General features: G+C 60.3%; 4 protein-coding genes across 4 annotated transcripts; all 4 read right to left on the bottom strand.

Moving 5' to 3' along the window:
* Positions 1-719: 719 nt before the first annotated feature.
* Positions 720-4,195, bottom strand: LCNL1 (lipocalin like 1). The gene is made up of 7 exons (XM_071574601.1): positions 4,050-4,195; positions 3,601-3,740; positions 3,038-3,108; positions 2,360-2,470; positions 1,709-1,810; positions 1,476-1,501; positions 720-898 (listed from the first exon to the last, which is right to left on the bottom strand). Exons 1-6 carry the CDS (start codon positions 4,143-4,145, stop codon positions 1,476-1,478), a joined length of 546 nt encoding a protein of 181 aa, XP_071430702.1. The 5' UTR covers positions 4,146-4,195; the 3' UTR covers positions 720-898.
* A 1,642-nt stretch (positions 4,196-5,837) lies between these two features.
* LOC139681316 (lipocalin-15-like) lies at positions 5,838-7,831 on the bottom strand. Its single transcript, XM_071574626.1, is given in 5 exon segments — positions 5,838-5,965; positions 6,438-6,554; positions 6,851-6,911; positions 7,111-7,233; positions 7,721-7,831. Coding segments are annotated over 5 exon segments (525 nt in total). The 5' UTR covers positions 7,817-7,831.
* Positions 7,832-8,712: 881 nt separating this feature from the next.
* On the bottom strand, positions 8,713-11,318 carry LOC139681218 (lipocalin-like). Its single transcript, XM_071574471.1, has 7 exons — positions 11,153-11,318; positions 10,072-10,211; positions 9,883-9,959; positions 9,645-9,758; positions 9,335-9,436; positions 9,127-9,152; positions 8,713-8,855 (listed from the first exon to the last, which is right to left on the bottom strand). The coding sequence occupies exons 1-6, from the start codon at positions 11,249-11,251 to the stop codon at positions 9,127-9,129; spliced, it is 558 nt and encodes a 185-aa protein (XP_071430572.1). The 5' UTR covers positions 11,252-11,318; the 3' UTR covers positions 8,713-8,855.
* A 2,550-nt stretch (positions 11,319-13,868) lies between these two features.
* Positions 13,869-17,709, bottom strand: C8G (complement C8 gamma chain). The gene is made up of 7 exons (XM_071574472.1): positions 17,393-17,709; positions 16,609-16,748; positions 15,855-15,925; positions 15,446-15,553; positions 15,037-15,138; positions 14,684-14,722; positions 13,869-14,150 (listed from the first exon to the last, which is right to left on the bottom strand). The coding sequence occupies exons 1-7, from the start codon at positions 17,525-17,527 to the stop codon at positions 14,137-14,139; spliced, it is 609 nt and encodes a 202-aa protein (XP_071430573.1). The 5' UTR covers positions 17,528-17,709; the 3' UTR covers positions 13,869-14,136.
* Between the last annotated feature and the right edge of the window lie 2 nt (positions 17,710-17,711).

A 17,711-nucleotide genomic window follows, 5' to 3' on the forward strand; every position in this document is an offset into this window, starting at 1 on the left:
CTCCTGTGCTGAGCTCCATGTTGTTCCCTGAGTACAAAGTAAAAAGAAAGGAAAACTTGGTGAGGAGGATGTCACAGTCTGGTCAAGAGTGGCAGTCCCAGTTCCGTTGAGGTTCTGGTCCTCATCTGGATCCAATGAGCGGTACCAGAAGTCCCCAGACCCCAAGATTATCTATGCTCAGGTTCAGGTGGGAATGCCCAGTACCACCCCCAGCGTGGCAAGTTTCACAATGGGTGATTTAACTCTGTGAGTCATGGGATATTTTGGGAATCTTTGATGACCCATTAGCAGACATCACCCCTCAGGCTGGGTGTGAAGGTGCTGATGCCTCCCCAGGGGGAGTTAGTACTGCTTCTTGGCGAAGACAGGAACACTCCTCTGTCTCACAGAGTTCTCTAACACCCAACTTGTAGCCTGAGGTGGTGAGTGCAACCTTCCAAACTCCAACGTCACTCTCTGTGGCCTTTCTCCATGCAGCCCCTCATGCCCATGGGATTCCCAGCCTCATGGCACCTGCTGCCTAACCTGTGCCTGGCCTAGTCCTGCCTCATGGGAGGCACCCAGAAGGGAAAATCCTGTGGGCTCTGAAACTGCCCTCACTTGGGTGAGCTCAGCCTAGGATCACTCCTGGCTTCTCACCATCACAGCCCCTGGGAGGATAACAGGAGGGGACAACACACACCAGCACCCTGGGTTCTTCCCAGACAGCTGCACCAAGATCTTGATTAAGTTTCTCTTTATTTGGCAAAAAGCAGGGACTGTGACCTGAAGGAGCAATGGTTGTGCCAGAGCCTTGCCCATGGAACTCAGAAGAGGGATAGTAGAGCAGCAGCCTGGAGCTTCAGAGTGTTGGTTTTGCATTGCTTGAGAGAAGCATCCACGAGCCAGCCTGCACTTCCTGGAAAACATCCGTGAGAGGCAGGCTGAGTAAGGCAAGACCAGCAGAGCAACCAAGGGGGGCTCTCCACTGGGATCAGCATGTTCTTCTCCAGTTCTCCCCAGCTCTGTAGGGTAAGCCACATCCAGCAATGGATTTCTAGTTAACCCCTACAGCTGTGTGTGAATTGGTGTGGTGCCAAAATACATGCCAGGGTTGGCCAAAGGCAAACACATTCTGTGTGGCGAGACACAACCCACTCTGGCTAGGTTTGCTGGTCCATGAGCCCAAGGTCCCCTTGGCAGGAGCTGGTGTCCTGGCGCTCTCTGCTGGAGGGGCTGTGCAACTGGTTTTCCAGCGATACAGTGGTTTTGGCTCGTGTGCCCTTGTTCAGCACCGGCCACTCCTCTCTGGGGGTCCCCACTGCAGAGTAACACCCAAGGGAATGGTCCTACCTGGGTACAAGCTCCAGCACAGATTCAAACAGTTCAAACCCAGAGGAATTCAAAGAGTTCTTGGTGGCCCTTGCTGGGGCTCCAATAGGGACAGTTTCCAGTAGAGGACATTGCAAACACCGTGTTACACTGCAGCAACTCACCTACGGTTGATCAAGGCTGCATTCCTCTGTGAAAGTAAAGAGAAAGCCCCATTTAGCACCCAAAATAGACAACCCAGAATGAACTTGAGCAGGGAGAAAGCCATGATGTGCCAAGCCAGGGCACCTCTGGATGTCAGCATTCTCTCCTGCCAGCTCAGGCCGTAAAGCTGTGGCAGTGATGGGCTGAGCTGGTCCCAGCCCACATGTCCCTGTCACCCCTGGGCAATGCTCACCCTGCCTGGGTAGTATCCAGATCATCTCATCGCTGAAGCCCTTCACCTTGGCAAACTTCTTGAACAGTTCTGTGATTCTGGGTCTCACCAACCGGGTTCTGCCTAAAGACAGATAGATAAATTAGCTCCAGGCTGTGCCTGTCCCTGCATCTCCTGGGCAGCTGGGGTGAGTGCATCCAGGGGACACTGGGATGGATGGCAGTCCCTGGAAGAAGGCTGGAAGCACTGGTAGAGAGGTCCTAGAGAGCAGTGGTGGCCAGATATATAAGACACCCCATCCAGGGGACAAGACAAGGCAGAGGTCCTGGCACCAGCACAGTGACTCTTCTCTTGGTTCCTGTCCCCACTGTTTCTGCTCCACCTTGCAGCAAGGCCCCCACTCTTCACTCTGTTTCACCACATGACTTGCTCAAGGCCATAGACTTCCAGGACAGTGTAGGAGCCTCCCTGCAGCCTTCGCTGCACCCAAAATCACTGTCCCTTCCCTGCTACACAGGGGACACACAGCAGACTCAGCCCCACTTCTGTACCCTACCCAGGGCAGGAGTGAGGAGAGGATCTGTCTCCTGACTCCTGGCCTCTCAGGACCCTGGGAAGCACCCTGACACCTCCAAGTTGTTCACCCTTGTCTCAGCACTGCAGGCTACATACTGTAGAGTCTCAGCATGTGCAAGATCTTCCCCTCCTTCTCTCTGGTGGCAAAGATAACCGCATAGGTCCTGCCATCGGTATCCACCAGCTGTGCCGTCTTATTGCCTCTGTCTGCAAAAGGACATGGAGAAAAATTAATTACCTCCTCCTGAAAACCCCCATGCTGTAAAGGGGCTGTAAAACCATAATGTGCACCCAGCCTGTCTTTCCTTCCTGTCTCCCTGTCCTGCTTTTCCCTCTTGCTAAGGCTCCTCTGAAAGCCTGGGGGAGCCCACAGACCACAGTAGAGCATGGGGAGGTGAGGGCAGCAAGGGCTGAGGATGTGGGCTATGGTCTCCTGGCCAGTGTCAGACTGACCCTTGGGCTGGGGATGGTGGGAAACCGCCCCTTGCTTCATCCTCTGGGAACACCGACCCACATCTCCTTTGCAGAATGAACCTGGTTTTCCCCAGGGTTTAAGCTTGGCATGAATGTGTTTAACCCAGAGGGTGGACTGGTGTGTCACCAGCCCTGACAGAGCTGCCCTGGGGTGCAACCGGCACCCAGACACAGAGGGATGTCCCACCTGGGAGGGAAAGGCAGTTCTGAGGGCTAAGTCACCAGGGACAGCCAGCTGCTTCAGACAGGGATCATGGGATGCCTCCCACCTGCCCCAAGAGCCAGGCTCCCCCAACTCACCAGAGCTGTAGTATTCACCCGCGATGCCCGTTGGCTTGTAGATTGACTCGAACTTCATACATCTCCCAGGGCTGCAAAACAGTGAAGGATGCTCCAGCTTGGCTGAAGTGATCCCCTGCTTTGGGGTCACTAACCCAAACACGGAACTTGCTTTTCAGGGATGGGGTGGTGTGGAGGGGGGCAGGAGGGGATAGATACCACCACCTTTGGAACAATGGGTGCCTGGGCTCCAGGAGACAACGCTGGCACCTGGAGATCATCCATGCCCTTGCTCATGCTCTGAGCTTCAGTGATAAGGCTGGTCCTGCCAGGAAGGTTTTAACCTTAAGGTCCCTCATCACCCTGCTACATCCCTCAGCAGTAGAGCATCCCATGCTTTGAAGTGGCACTGGTCCTGGCTGGTGCTGCCCTGAGCCTGCCCTGAAGAAGGGGTGCCCACAAGCCCCTGGTGCTCCTGCCTCACCCCATGCCCAGGTGGGTGCACTCAGGTGGAGACCCACCAATGACGGTCCAGAGAGGAGGTTGGTCAGTGAAACCTGTGGAGTAAAGCATGTGGAACTTACGTGGGAATTGCAAAGGAGACCTTCAGGTCACCCTCGCCCAGGACCTCGATGTTGGCCATTGCCATCTTCAGCTGGTCCTTCTTTTGGAGGTAACTCTCAGAGTCAGAGGCCATAGCAGTGATGTGCCATTTCCCTGCAATCTGGAAGGAACAGCAGACTGTGAGTCCATAGGAGCAGTTGGAAGTGTCCCCTCTTCAGGGACCAAGCCAGGACACCCTCAGTTCATGGAACACCCACACCCCCTCCAGTCAACAAATCTCCTCAAGGACACCGAATGCTGGAGCTGGGTGACTTCCCTCACCTGGGTGTGACAGCAAAGCAATGGTGGCTGTAGTGTCCCCAGCTGTCCCCAGCTGTCCCCAGCAACATAACATCTCTACAGTCACCCCTGGCTGCTGGTGACCAGAGGTCACCCTGCCCCCTTCCCTTCCCGGGATGTTGCGGATCACCTTGCTCATGTCCAGCTCTGCAGCCCCGAGGTCCTGAGCCTCCACGCGCAGCAGGCAGAGCAGAGCCAGCCCCAGGCCCAGCCCCAAGGTCCTCATCTTGCCTCAGCTCCTCTGGCTTCACCGGTGGGATGGGGAGTGGTGCCGGGGCTGCCAGATTTATAGCTCCGTGCTTCCCTCCGCCTCCTCCCCCGCTGTTGCGTGCGGAGCTGCGGGAGTGCCGTTGGGGCTGGCTTGGGCAAGGTGGGGTTTGGAAGGGCAAGGAGTCAGCCAGGGGTGAACAAACCCCTGGGGCACAGGGGAAGTTGCCTACCCGTCCCAAAACGGAGTTACAGGAACTGTTGCACCACCGCTGAAATTTAGGATTTTCCCTATTTCTTTAGTTGATTATGAAAGAACAAAGCGAGCTGTTGTTTTCCAGCTGGCTGTCGGAGGGCTGCTGGCAGGAGCGGAAAGTTCTTCCCGTAACAGGCTCCGGGGGCAACACCACTACCCAGCCAGTGCTCACCAAGGGGCTCGGTGACCTCTCCTTCTGGCCGGGCTGGAAGCCGGCCCGAGGCAGCCGCTGGATCCGCACAAAGTCAGCCATCCACATGCTGCTGGCACAACCTGACCCGCGGTGCCCGCGCGGGCTTTCCCACGTGCCCTGCAGTACTCAGAGCCTGCAAAGCAGGGCGCACCCAGAGCAGGGCAAGCAGAAGAAGGGGTTCATGTCACTGTGAGAGTGTGTTCCTCTTTCCCACAGTATGATGACCCTGTGCTCTGGCTCTGTCAGGCTCTCTTGGAGTCACAGCCCACGCCTACCTGGGCATTGAGGGACCCCCACTCTGAGGCAGGGAGGACAGTGGGGTGGACCAGGGGTTGCCTCCACTTCACAGGAAATGGAGTGGGATGAAAACCGTGGGGCTCATGGCAGCATGGTCCTACTTTGGTCAGTGGGCAAAAAGGAGGGTGGTGGACAGGCATGGGAGGCCCAGTCCTGCTATAAGCAGCCATGGTGCAGCCCCACTCTCAGCTGGGTGGCCTGGGAGGGGAATGAGCAGGGAATGGGCTGTCCTGGGCGTGTCCCTGCAGGCAGCACTGGACAGCCTAGCAGCTTAACTACCTGCCCAGAGCTGCTGCCCACCTAGCCGAGCTGTGCCAGACCACTGGTCTCCCCAGCTCCATTCTCCCCTGCCCTGGCAGTTGCACCCTTCCAATCTCCTGCTCCCCATCCTCCCCATGCTGGGAACAGGAAACATCTCAGCAAAGGAGCTCCCCAACACCCCTGGGGAGCTGACAGGAAGGGTCAGCTCCAGGACCACTGGGCTCAGGGTACCTGGGGACCCTGGCAGCACCTCTGCTCCCGCCAACAAAGCACTGAGCTCTGGGGCAGCTTCTGCGTCTATTTATTTAGGAGGTTGAGGGGTGATCCTTTTGTGGAGCAAGGGGTCTAGCAGAGCCCAGCTGGGAAGAACGGGAAGGGGACACCACAGAGTGGGGAGCAGAGCGCAGTGTCCACCAGGTCTGGAGGACACACAACCCTTCAGCTGCGGAGGCAGGACAGATAGATGAGTCGTCAGAGCAGGGCAAAGCCGAAGCAGAGCCCTGAGGCAGGTGGGGCGCCCCCAGTGGGCTGCAAGTCCCAGCTCAGCCTTGGCCGTGCTGGGAGGTAATCCCGGCTTCCCCTGGACACACTCACCTGATGGCCTTGGCGCACTGGTCTGTTGGAAAGCAAAGAGAGGAGTGAGTGTGCCATGGGCAGCACCCTGAGCCCCCACACAGTGCCCCCATACAGAGGGGCCACACATGTCATGCAGTGCCCTCAGGACACTCACCTGACTTGGGCAGGACAGTCAGCATGTCCGTGGTCAGGCCCATGATGGGGATGAGCTCCATGAACTTCTGAAGGAGCTGGGGGCTCACATCCTGCTCCCTTGCTGCAGCCAGACACCCAAAGTGGGGACTGGTGAGTGCGGGGCCCTGGCAGCCAGCCCCATGCTAGGGGTCCAGCTACTGCAGGGCAGCGACTGGACCCCAGGAGAGGGCTAAGGTGAAGCCATGAATGTGCAGAGTGGACATCAGGCAACCCACGGTGCCCTGGCAGCAAGGAGGCACAAGCACTTTGGGATGAGTGACCCATCTGCCTGGGGTGGTATAGGGTGGCTCTCAGAGTTGGGGGCTACAGCTGCGCTGTCACAATGCAGGAAGGTTCTGGTTCAACCCGTAACCAACAGGAGGCATTTTGATGAAAGGTTTCATTCACCCCAAAATTAATTCCCTAGGTGCTGGACATTGGGTACTGATGTCAGTTGCCCTGGGTAGTGGTGATGAGCCCAGCCCCTGCCCCCCACTGGTGCCCCCATCCCTCCTTGGGAGCTGTGGGTGCCCATCCTCACTCCTGACACCCACTGAGAAGCTGCAGCGCGGTGCTGGGCTCTGTCTTGCTCTGATCGGCCTCGTGCAGGATAGCATAGGGGCTGCTGTAGTCTGTCTCCATCACAAGCAGGTCCCTCTTCTCTTGTGCTGCTAAAGGACCCCAGAGGTGCCCAGTCGGGCAATGTGGCACAGTCTGATCCCTCCTGGGCCCCATTGGAGCCCATGGCTCAGTGCTTGAGCCCCAAATTTGCCTGAAGGGGGTATGAGGAGGGAACACCCGTGCAATGTGGTGGAGTTGGGTGCCCATCCACAGCATGACCACCTGCTTAGCAGTGACGGCAGAGCAGCCAACCCACCTCCCGCTGCTCCCGAGGCATGGGCAGGCCAGGGGTGCCCAGCCTCTGCTTCAGGGTACCCATGGCTCTGATCTACCTGCCCACATGTACCCATGTAGTGCCCCACCTGCCCACTCTGCTGGAAGAGCAGCTCAAAATTTTGGCATTTGTCCTCCTGAAGAAGGAACACAGAAATGGAAAATGCAGGTGGATGCCACGTGGGAGGGCAGTGCATGGGGGAGCCCAGCCTGCCTGGGTGATATGCTGGGGCACAGGCAGGACTGGGCACTCTGGGGCAATGAGTCTGGGGGAGCTGCCATAACAGGGAGGGGAGTTGCCCCCACGGAGGATGCAGCGAGAAGGACAGACACTCACAGGGGCCAGCCCAGCTTCATGGCCAGGTTCCCCTCTGGCATGAAGCTTATGGTGGTGATGGGTGACTTCATCCCATCCTTCATCTTCAGGAAGATGGAACAGTTGGAAGCAATGGCAAACTGCAGTAAGACATCACCAGTGGGGTTTGGGAAAGCAGTGAGGACTTGCAACCTGCCAGGAAGATCTGTTCCCCCCATAGGTAACCTGGCAGCCTGTTGTAGGAATCTGCCAACCTGTAGTGGGGGACCTGCCACTGTCTGTGGTGACCAGCCAGCCAAACATGGCAACCTGCCACTTTCCTGCATGCAGAACACCCTGCCCTGTCCCATGCCAGGAGGGCAAGTGCAACATCTGGTCTACTGGGGAAGTGCCACATGCTCAGGGACATCACATCCTTGAGTGCTGGTGTCCCTGCAGCAGGGCCACTGCTGGCACTGGCACAGCAGCCCTAACTAACCCATTTTTTCATGGGCTTTCCTGGAAGCTGCCCTGGTGTTGGCTCAGGGATGGGACCATGGTGTGCCTGGGGGTGCAGCAAAGGCCCCCTGCCCCACCCAGCCCCACCAGCCGAGACAGGACATGCTGGGCAGCACCCTGTGCTGTTACCTTCTCGGCATCAAAGCCTGGCTGCACGGGGAACTCAGCCCCTGCCTGGAGCAGGCAGAGCAGGGACAGTGCCAGTCTGAGCAGTGCCACCATCATCCTTGCTCTGGGGGATGGATGTGGGCAGGAGAGGCTGCACCCCCTTTTATAGCCCCCACTGCAGGTGGCACCCCTGCCCGTCCCTGCTTTATGTAACAGGTTACACAAGAGCAGGGATAACCTGTACCCCGGTTAGGTGACAGTCCCGCCCAGTTGCCCGGTCCTGCATGAATGCAGCCTTGTGTGAGACCCAGCCCAGAGTATGCTGGGACTGGGGGATGCCCCATGCCTGCTGCTGTGTCTGGGGAGGGGGGGAATGAGTTGACCCCAGGGCTCCCCTCCTGGCTGTTCCCCCTGATCCCTGGGTCAGGCAGTGATGGGACAGATCCTGCCTCAGGATCCTCAGTGCTAGAAGATGGTTGTGCTGGTGTTTCAGCCCAGATTGCCCCCAGAAGAGGTGGTGATTTCCCAGGCTGGTGGCAGCAGGCTCAGACCCCACTGTCAGAGTGGGTCCAGGCTCATTGGACGGAGCCCAGAGGGATGGCCAGAGCTGAGCCACATCCAGCATTCATAGATATCCCTCTGCTTCATGTCCATGCTTCCCCAAATTTTTGGAGCTCCCCCAATGATTGCTCCACTCCCATGCTGCCAGCCTGCTCTCCAGCACAGAAACCAAGGCAGGGAATCTGGGGGGAGCCCAGGGTGCCCAAGGAGACAGAGGAGAGCAGATCTCCCCAGTGGGTCCTAGCCACAGGGACCCCTTTTCCTGGGATGGTGCACATTCAGTGGTCAGGCAGCACTGTGTGGTGGGGCTGCAAGTGCACAGAGGGTCCCAGCCTGGTGAACTGACCAGAAGCTGGGGTTGGCTGTGATGTCCAACCCCAGCCCCAGCAGCCATACTTCCCTCTCCCCACCACCCCACTGGGGCTCCCCCAAAACAATCCAACAGGCAACAGTTGGTTTTACACAGACTTTAATGGGGATAGGGGTACAGGTGTGGGGTGTGAAGCCAGGGAACAAAGGCTGCTGCAGTGTTGTGGGGTGCACTCAGGTTGGGATGAGACAGGGTGGTCACTGTCAGGGCTCTGGCCAGCAGCAGCTGGAAGAGATGGGGGGGGGGGGGGGGCGGTGAGCACAGGGAGACAAAGTGACACACAGGGAGACATTGGCCTGGCCAGCCCCACACTGAGTGGGTGGGTACCCACCACCCAGGGCCTGGGGCACCCCACAGGGCCAGGGTGGGGGATTGCTACTGGGATCAGCCTGGGGAAGTGCTGGCAAGGGGCTGTGGACTCTGTGGGGTGCAGTGGCTCTGAGCACCCACACACCCCTCCAGGGCTGGTCTGACCTCCAGTGAAGGCAGGACTTACCTAGGCAGCATCTGCCATGCATTTGTCTGTGGGAGGAAGAAAAGGGGAGATCACCCTCAGCCCCCACCGAGGGACCACACATGGGGGCAACCCATGGCTGGCCCCACACTGAGACAGGAACAAGCCAGGAGGGTCTCCTTCCTCTCAGCCCCCCCAGGGTATCTCATGCCCTGCTTCCCACTGCCCTCCCTTGTGCCTCCAGCCTCACCCGTCTGGGGCAGGATGAGGATCTCGTCATCTGTCAGGCCTTGCTCCCTGGAGAACTGCGTGAACCTCTCCAGGCGCTCAGGACTCAGCTCCTTTGTGCGGCCTGCAGCCAAGAGCAGGGTAAGGGCAGCCCAGCTGTCCCCACCAGCACGGGGGCACAGGCAGCACAGCAAGGGAGTCCCGACCCAGCCATTATCCCACAGGACACCACCTCAGCTTGGGAGATGGTGCTGCCCTTGTCCCATGGGAGAGATAGACATCCTAGGAGGTCCTGGGGTATGGACAGCATGGGGGGCCCAGGGCAGACATACTGTAGAGCAGCACCATGGTGGAGTGGCCGGTGCTCTTGGAGATCTGGGTGGCCACCAAGGCGTACTCCTCATAGTTGGTCTCCACCACACGGATGTCATGCTTGCTGCCCCAGCCTGTGGGGGACAGGGGAGCAAAACTCAGCCCTAGGCTCCAAATCAGCCCCAAGGCAGGAGCAGGGACAGTGACAGCAGGACTGTGAGCATGTCACGGGCTGCCTTGTAGGAGCCAGGCACTCACGTGGGCTGGTGTAGCTGAACCGCCCCGGCTGCTCCATCTTGGTGTAAAGGCTGTTTCTCGTCACGCACTGGTCACCCCTGTGACCACACACAGCACAAGCATAGCATGAGGACGTCAGAGTGGTGGGGGGATGTACCAGTGCCCAACCTCAGCACCCCCTCCTCGCTCACCCCCTCCCCATGCTCGTACTTGGGGTAGGTGGAGGTGACTTCCAGGTTCCCATCTGTGGTGGTGGAGATGATGGTGGTGCACATCTTCATTAGGTGCCTCTTCTCCTTGAACCAGTTGGAGTTGGAGGCCAGGCCAATGCTGTACCATCTCCCTGTGAGCTGCACACAACCTCCACTCAGCCTGTTTTGCCTCTCAGCCCACCACCAGTCCCAGCCCAGGCCATGTCCCTCTCCCCTGGCAGTCCATTCCCCTCATCAGGATGATGACCTGGGGTCCCTGTCCCTAGGGAGCTTCTACAGCTCTTGGCAGCCACAAAACCCAAGGGCCAGGAAATCCCTGTTTCATGACATGCCCTTCACTGCTCAGCACTTGGGTGTTTTCTTCCTCTTTGCTCCAAGCCTGGGGAGGGTTACAGGACTGCCATCCATCTCAGGTCTTGAGAAGGGGTCAGAATGCTGGGTCCAGCATGGCTCACCCCAGCCCAGGCCCTGGAGCCAGCAGTGTGGTGCCTTCCAAGGGGAACTGCCAGCCTTGGACAGGGGCTGTGCTGGGATCACCCTTGCAGTCATCCCAGACCTCCATCCTTGGAGGAAGTGCTTCCATTCCCATCTCCTCCCTTAGGTGGCTGTGTCCCTCAGGACCTTTCCAGGGGCAGAGGGGTGTGTGGGAGACCCCAGCAGAGCAGCCCTTGTTTTTTCAGGGCCCTTGGCTGCGGTGTCTGTTGGGGAGGGGTTTCCATGGCCCATCTCCATGCTGACTCTCAGACTGAGATTGCTTTAATTAGGCTCCTCTCTAAGATCCCTGAATATCCACACCCATTCCACAGCACAGCAGCAGCTTGGATTCACATCTAACCAATGGTCCTGTCCCACAGGCTGGAGCCTCGGTGCTGGATCCTCTCCAGAGCCACCAAATCCAGGGGCTGGGAGGTCCCCAGAATGGGGGGGCTTTGTGCGCCGTGCCCTCCCAATGCCGTGCCCTCCCAGTGCCAGCCTGGCCCCATATCCATCTGCACCTCCCTCTCCACACATTTTCAGGGCAAGAATCCCTCAAAACACCCCAAACCTCCATGCAGGTGATGCCAGTTGGGAGGGGTCACCTTGTCCTGCTGGAAGTCAGCTTGGATGGGAATGCTGTCCTGGGCATGCAGTGCCCTGAGCAGGGCCAGCCCCAGGATGCTGAGCAGTGTGGCCTGCATAGTCGAGCTGAGCCGAGCTGAGCAAGAGCTGGAGGCAACGCTGCAGCGCTGGAGAGTCCGTCGAGCCCCTATTTATGGGCAGGCGGTGCGTGGGCCCCCGGGGGGCCAGCCCTGCCTCCCCCCCCCCCGCCCGTGCTGTTATGCAAGCTGGAGCAGGACTGAGCGCCGAAGCCAAAGGGCAGGCAGGGGATCCTGCAAATGTTTCCCTCCTGTTGATACGACATGTTTGCTCCTGGGTGCCAAACTGCTCCACAATGAAAACAGCCGTCCCTGCCCCCAGCGCCGCGGGGCCGGGGCACGCAGTGGGGGCTGCCCACGGGCAAGGGCCGCGGCTGCCGCGTCTGCACAGAATTGCCTCACTTGGACTCAGCGAAGGGCTCCAGTGAGGTGGAGGGAATGTCCAGTGCCTTCCAGGTCCCAGCCAGATGCATGGGACCTGGGGACACCTGCATGTCCTTCTTCAGGAGTCCCTGCTTTGCCCTGATCCAAGTCCCTGCATCACCCAAGGAAGCATCCCGGCTGGCCCCAGGACCCTCGGGATGTATCCCACCAAGGTGCAGCTCCAGCTCATTCTGCTGGCAAGCCGGGGAGTCCCGATGCTGAGCTCCCTAGGGAACACAGTGCAGCCAGATGGACCCCAGAGCTTCATATCCAACCCACCCCACCACCATGCACCCTGCCAAGAGGGGCTGAAGACACCCTCCCTCCCCCTTGCTTTGGAGTCACTGGCAGGTGCTGAGATGCCCCCCCTTAATCCAGGGACCCCCCGGCACGGTGAAGGCAAGGGATATATGCTGGGTGTCAGCAGCAGCACCTATGGGTCTGGCAGGGTTGGGGCAGGTCTGCAAGTGCTGGGCAGAACCCCAGCCCTGCGGCATGGCCCTCCCAAGGTGCTTTATGTAAGGAGCATGTTTTCACAAAAGCTGGTTTTCCCCTGGCAGCCGCCCCTGCACATTCCCTTCCCCACACCCCACTGTGAGGCCGCCCTGCCCTGTGCTCCCCCGCGTCTGCCCAGCCCCGCGGATTTACGAAAACAAAACAAAAGCTGAGCCAGGCAGGATCGACCATCACGAGAGCCTGGCTGTGACCCCGCATGCTGGGCTAGGGCTCAGCTTCCCGGTGTGGGCTCTCTCCACCGGGCACAGAGACTCCTCCCTGCTGCCTGGGTACCCCGAGCCCCCTGCCCAGGTGGCACAAGAGCGTGGCTGATGGATACTCGGGTGGTGCCCACTCTCCCGGCTCTCCTGAGTGTGTCAAAGCAGGGAGCCAGCTCGAGGACCAGGGTGGCACAGCTGGGTGCAAACTGAGGAACATGGGGGCACGTGGGGGCAAAGGGGGGACTGAGAGCAGCACAGGATAAGAAGGATAAGAAGACCTGGGGGCAAGATGAGGTATCCAGGCTATGGGTCCCCATGGCAGCTGGACACAGACCCTTGGGCACAACCTGGGTGTTTGCACCCAGAAATGGTTTAACCCCTGCCACGGATGGGCTGAGATGGGGCAACGGGCACAGGATGTGTGGGGTCCTTGGGAGCCAGTCCAGCTCCCAGGGCTCTGCCCTTGCCTCCCACCGCCCTGCCACAATGCAACCACTTTGAGGTGCAGGCAGGCACAGGGCAGAAAGTGAGCTGGATCCACCACACCAAGCTCTGTCAGGCTCAGGTGGTGGCCTAGGGGTCCAAGAGCATGGTCGGGCACAGCTGACCTCCACATGGGTGGTGGGAACAGGGCTGGCTCTAGGCACATCACGTGGTGTCCCTTACATAATTCCTTGATAAACAACATGTGTTACCAGTTCCCACTCCGATTGCAAAATACCAGTGCTGGGAACAGAGGGTTGCTGTGGGGGGTGGGCAGAGCCCCTTCCTGCCTGCTGCAGGGGCCGCTCCCGGTCCCCTCACCAAGCCAAGGGCAATGGGCACGGCTTGCCTGGAACATGTGGCAGGACAGGCTCAGCCAGGCTCCACAAGCAGGGAAAAGAGGTCCCACGGGGGGCAGCACAATTAACCCTGGGGCTTCCCCTAATTGCACGCTGGTACAAGCCCCCACAGCCCCCCTAGCCTGGCTCTCCAAGAGGTGCTGGCTATGTGGACGTGGGTTTCTCTCAGGCAATGAGCTCCACAGGGCTGGGGCAGGGGAATGGGGTGTTTCTTCCCTGCTCAGGAGGCCGTGGATGGGGAGCAGAAACACTGCAGAGCTGAGATTTCCTCCTCTGGGGTCCCTGAGGAATATCGCAGCTTGTTGGGGGAGAAAAGGCAGATGCTGTACTGGTCCCCATTGCCCCCCAAGTCCATGCCCCTCATAGCCCCAGGCATGGCGCTGTTCCCCCCAGTGCTGAGTGCTCCCTCTCCCCCACCCAGCTGGACCCATATGCCCCATGTCCCAGGAACCACCACAGCTACTGCCTGGCTGTCCCATGGCTGGGGCAGGGCTCAGGAGGCTGTATGGAAGGGGGCTGCACATCCCTCAACAGCCCCGTGGCACTCCACCAGCTGGGAGCATGTTTCCAACTTTGAATATTCTGCAGTTCTGTGATTCCAGGGCACTGGCAGCCCAGGATGGAAGCAGTGCTGGCCTGGCTGGGGCAGACCAAGAGGTGACTGGCCTGGACACAGGCTCTTCTCTGAGGTGTTTATTGGGGTGTTGCTGGCTGCTGCAGGACACTGCTGCATAGAGCAGAGGGGTGATGCAAGCTGGGAGGGCACAGGACCAGGACAGACATGGCTGCCAGCACAGCTGGAGGCGCTGGGAGCCCCAGAGCTGGCTCCAGGGCTGTGGAGCAGCAGCGAGGGCTGACCAAAGTGCAGCTCAAACCTGCATGGCTGTGGGCAGTGGGATGAGGTGAGGGCTGAGCTCTGGTGAACCCCTTGCAACTCTGTCTGCACCTATGGCTTCGTTTCTGGAAGGAAGAGAAGTGCTGAGGGCTGGGGTTGTCCAAGCCCAGCACCAGGGCTGGAGACCCACCTCTGTCTCCCCAAGCACCCATGACAAGTGACAGAGCCATCTCCAGGGACCCCAGCCCTCAGCCCAGGGTGGCCCTCACCCCAGGGTGTCCCTGTGCCAGGACACCCCATCCCAGACTATGCCAAGAAACACCAATATAGACCCATCAAGCCCAGTCTGACCCATGTAGGGGGTGAATAGGGTTTGCTTTGCCAGGATGCACTTCATGCCTATCTTGGGTGACTGGTACCTCCTCACGCCAAAAAAGTATAGAGGGACCCAGTCCTGAGGGATGGTCTGACACAGTCCCCCCAACCCGGCCAGCCCCACCATGCTCCTGGGGCAGAACTACATGGCTGTGGTGCAGCGTGGGTCTGGCTCAGAGTGCCCAGCATACAGCCAGGCCAGCCACACCCCATTGGTGCCCAGCATGGGACCAAGCCTCGCACATGGGGGGACCCAACACATCACCCAGGACCCCCAGCTTACCATCAATAATGTGAAACTCGTCTGCAGAGTCGCAAAACCCTGTGAGAGACAGAGCCTGTGGGGTCACCCTGCCTGGGACCTGGCACCCCCCAGCCCTGCACATCCAGGACTCTGTGGGGCACAGCTCCAGTCCTTGCATCTTTGTTCCTGGGGAAGCCACAGTATGAGGACAGACCCCACATGTGACCCTGCTGTGAGTGACATGGGACCACAAGCTGCTCAGACCCCTGAGAGTGTACCTCCCCCTCTCCATGCTGGAGGGGCTGGACACCAGCCCCTGATGCTGGGCCCTGCCCCTGGGTGCAGCCACTGCTACAGGGTCCCCTGCTCTCCAGGGACCAGGTGCCACTCACCATAGGTGGGGAAGTAGTAGGTCACATCGTCACTCAGACCCACGGACCTGACGTGCTGCTCGAATTTGTCTGTGACAGTGTCACTGACCTGGCTGGTCCGTCCTGCACAGTGGGAGATGCTGTCAGTGGCCTTGGGCTCTACCTGGCCTTGTCCTGAAGGCCCCCCTGTGTCTCTGCACAAGGCTTGGGGCCCCCAGGGGTCTTTCACCTCAGAGAAATGAGTTTTTGGTTCCACCCTTACCAGCTCCCCTGCAGCCTTTTGGGGCAATTCTCCAGCTGGGGAGTGACCCTCAAGACATTCCATTCCCGTGTTTGGGTCCTCCAAGGCTCCAGCTGGCATCCCCTGAGGCCTGCATGCATTTCCCACCCCTATCCTTCACCTGCCACAAGCCCCCAAGCCCTGACCCACCGTAGAGCTTGACGGAGACACTCCGGCCCTTCTGGTAATAGAGGATGGCAAAGCTGCTGGGGTCTGCCTCACCCACCACCACATCCACCTTGCTGCCATGCCCATGGCCTGGGAGGGACAGAGGACAGCCTGGTTAGCCCTGGCACCATCCAGGGACCTTGTTTCATCATGAGCCAGGTGTACAAGTGGTGAAAATCAAGGCCAGAGCAGGGCAGCCCCACAGGCATCATGGTCCCCCAGGAGGCATGAGCCCATGGCATCACTTGTGATGGCATCTGGCACTTAGAGATCACAGCAGTAAGATGCTGGGAGGGCACTGAAAAGAGAGACAGTGGTACCAAAGCCCTGCCAAGAACAGCAATGGGGGGCTCCAGAAGCCCCCCTGCCACCCCAGCCCAGTGTCCCTCACCCTTCAGCAGGAAGCGTCCGGGGGCCTGGGCAGGGAGGTAGCGCTGCCTGATTTCCCAGCACATCCCGTCTCTGCACAGGGAGATGAGGAGATGTCAGCAAAGTCTGGGGAGGATCCCTCCTGGTTGCTGCCCACCCTGCCTTCCAGAGCACACAGGCTGATTCCTTGAAACTTTGTCTTCTCCTCAGGGAAAGGTGTGTTCCAGAGCCCCGTGGAGACATTGTGAGAGATGCTGCGCCCAAAACCTGCTGAGCCTGAGGGAGTCCTTGCCCCCTCCCTGTAGCACTGAGCCTGGTCAGCCCCAGGCCTGGGGAAGCACCCAGAGATGTGAAGATCCCCACCTTTATCCGCGCTGCCCCTGGGGTGGCCCAAAGAGTCAGTCCCAGGCTGGGCCATGGAGCCACCATGTGCCTCGGTTTCACCAGCCTGGCTGTCCTTTCACCCCACCCAGCTCAGGCACGCAGAGTCCACCCTGGGCACCCAGAGCCCACTGCAGGCTGGTGGCCATGCAGGTGGCAGGGTGCCCATTGTGGCCAGGGCTTCCACCACAAAGCTTTACAGAGGGGATCCCACCCACACTTTGCTCTGGGGCAGCTCTGTTCTCCTTGGAGCCTCTGGCCACGGCACTGGCATTGCTCTGCCCTGCCTGCAGAATTCCCATGCCCACCAGCAATCCCCAGGGCACCGGTCCTGCTGGGATCTTCCTACAGCATCTCTGTTTGTGCCTGTGGCTCCAATGCCTGCAGTTACTCACAGCTTCCTGAAGGTGCTGATGGCGAGGCTTTGCTCACCCAGGACAGTCACCATCACTGTTGTGGCCTCCAGCTGGTGGCTGTGCTCTGCCAGGTAGCTGCAGCGGGAGCCCACGCCGACCAGGAACCACCTCCCTGCAAGCTGCATGGCACAGGGGTGGCACCAGCTACAGGGCCACCAGCCCAGGTTGCCACCACTCGCCCCAAGCACTCACTATCCCCTCGCTTGGCTCGTCTGCCCACAGCCTGTCCCTTGGGGTACCCACAGCACATGACTGCCGTTTGCGAGAAGGTGGGTGGGATGGAAGGGCAGGGAGAAGCCTGGCATGAAGAAAGGCTGGGGGCCGTGTGTGGGGGTGCCTGAGGCACCTGCCCATGGCTCCCATTGCCCACAGGGCTGCGCACACCTCCGTCCCCCCGGGTGCGTGCTGGGTGTTATTTGATGCTGCAGCCCCAGCTCGGCTCCTCCAGCTCAGCCCGAGCCGCAGAGCGAGGCGGCTGCCCCGGCCCCACAGCCGGGCCCGGCTGGGCGAGCACGGGGGGCCCTGCGAGGCTGCGCCCCGCGGCAGCTCCTCGGGCAGCGCTGGGGCCGAGCTGAGCCAGGCTGGGCTGTGCCGCTCCTGGCTGTGTGCGGGGGGCACCGGGGGGCTGGAGGCTGAGCCTGGGGGTGCACTGGGGGTCGGCCCTGGAGTGGGACAGAGGGGAACAGGAGCCCCCGCAGCTCCCTGCAGCCCACCCCAATGCCGAGTCAGCGGGTGCCCGCAGAGCCTCGGCCCAAACCCTCACCTGGGGCAGGCTGAGCCCCTCCTGAGCCGCCACCTTGTCCAGCGGGCTCTGGGGACGGGGCGGCCGCCGCCGGCCCCGCTGTCCCCGCGCCGTGAGGAGCAGCCCGAGGAGCAGGAGGGTGCGCAGGGCCGCCATGTGCCGGGGAGCCGCGGCGCCAGGCAGGCACGGCCCGGAGCCAGGGGGACTCGGGGCAGCGGGCCGGGGACAGGGCGGCCCGGGGCCCGGTGAGCGGGCGGGGGCCGGGGGCAGGGGCAGGGCCGGGGGCAGGGGCAGGGCCGGGGACAGGGCAGCCCGGGGCCCGGTGAGCGGGCGGGGGCCG

Source organism: Pithys albifrons, chromosome 20 (assembly GCF_047495875.1).
Source record: "Pithys albifrons albifrons isolate INPA30051 chromosome 20, PitAlb_v1, whole genome shotgun sequence".
NCBI lineage: Eukaryota > Metazoa > Chordata > Aves > Passeriformes > Thamnophilidae > Pithys > Pithys albifrons.

Coding starts and splice junctions, on each gene's coding strand:
- C8G (XM_071574472.1), bottom strand. CDS start 17,527: ATGGCGGCCCTGCGCACCCTCCTGCTCCTCGGGCTGCTCCTCACGGCG. Junction 16,749..17,392: donor AGGGGCTCAGCCTGCCCCAG/GTGAGGGTTTGG, acceptor TGTGCCATGCAG/CTTGCAGGGAGGTGGTTCCT. Junction 15,139..15,445: donor TGTCTCCGTCAAGCTCTACG/GTGGGTCAGGGC, acceptor CCCACTGTGCAG/GACGGACCAGCCAGGTCAGT.
- LOC139681218 (XM_071574471.1), bottom strand. CDS start 11,251: ATGCAGGCCACACTGCTCAGCATCCTGGGGCTGGCCCTGCTCAGGGCA. Junction 9,960..10,071: donor GTCACCTCCACCTACCCCAA/GTACGAGCATGG, acceptor GTGTGGTCACAG/GGGTGACCAGTGCGTGACGA. Junction 9,153..9,334: donor CCTCATCCTGCCCCAGACGG/GTGAGGCTGGAG, acceptor TTCCTCCCACAG/ACAAATGCATGGCAGATGCT.
- LCNL1 (XM_071574601.1), bottom strand. CDS start 4,145: ATGAGGACCTTGGGGCTGGGCCTGGGGCTGGCTCTGCTCTGCCTGCTG. Junction 3,741..4,049: donor CAGAGCTGGACATGAGCAAG/GTGATCCGCAAC, acceptor TGTTCCTTCCAG/ATTGCAGGGAAATGGCACAT. Junction 2,471..3,037: donor GGGTGAATACTACAGCTCTG/GTGAGTTGGGGG, acceptor GTCCTTTTGCAG/ACAGAGGCAATAAGACGGCA.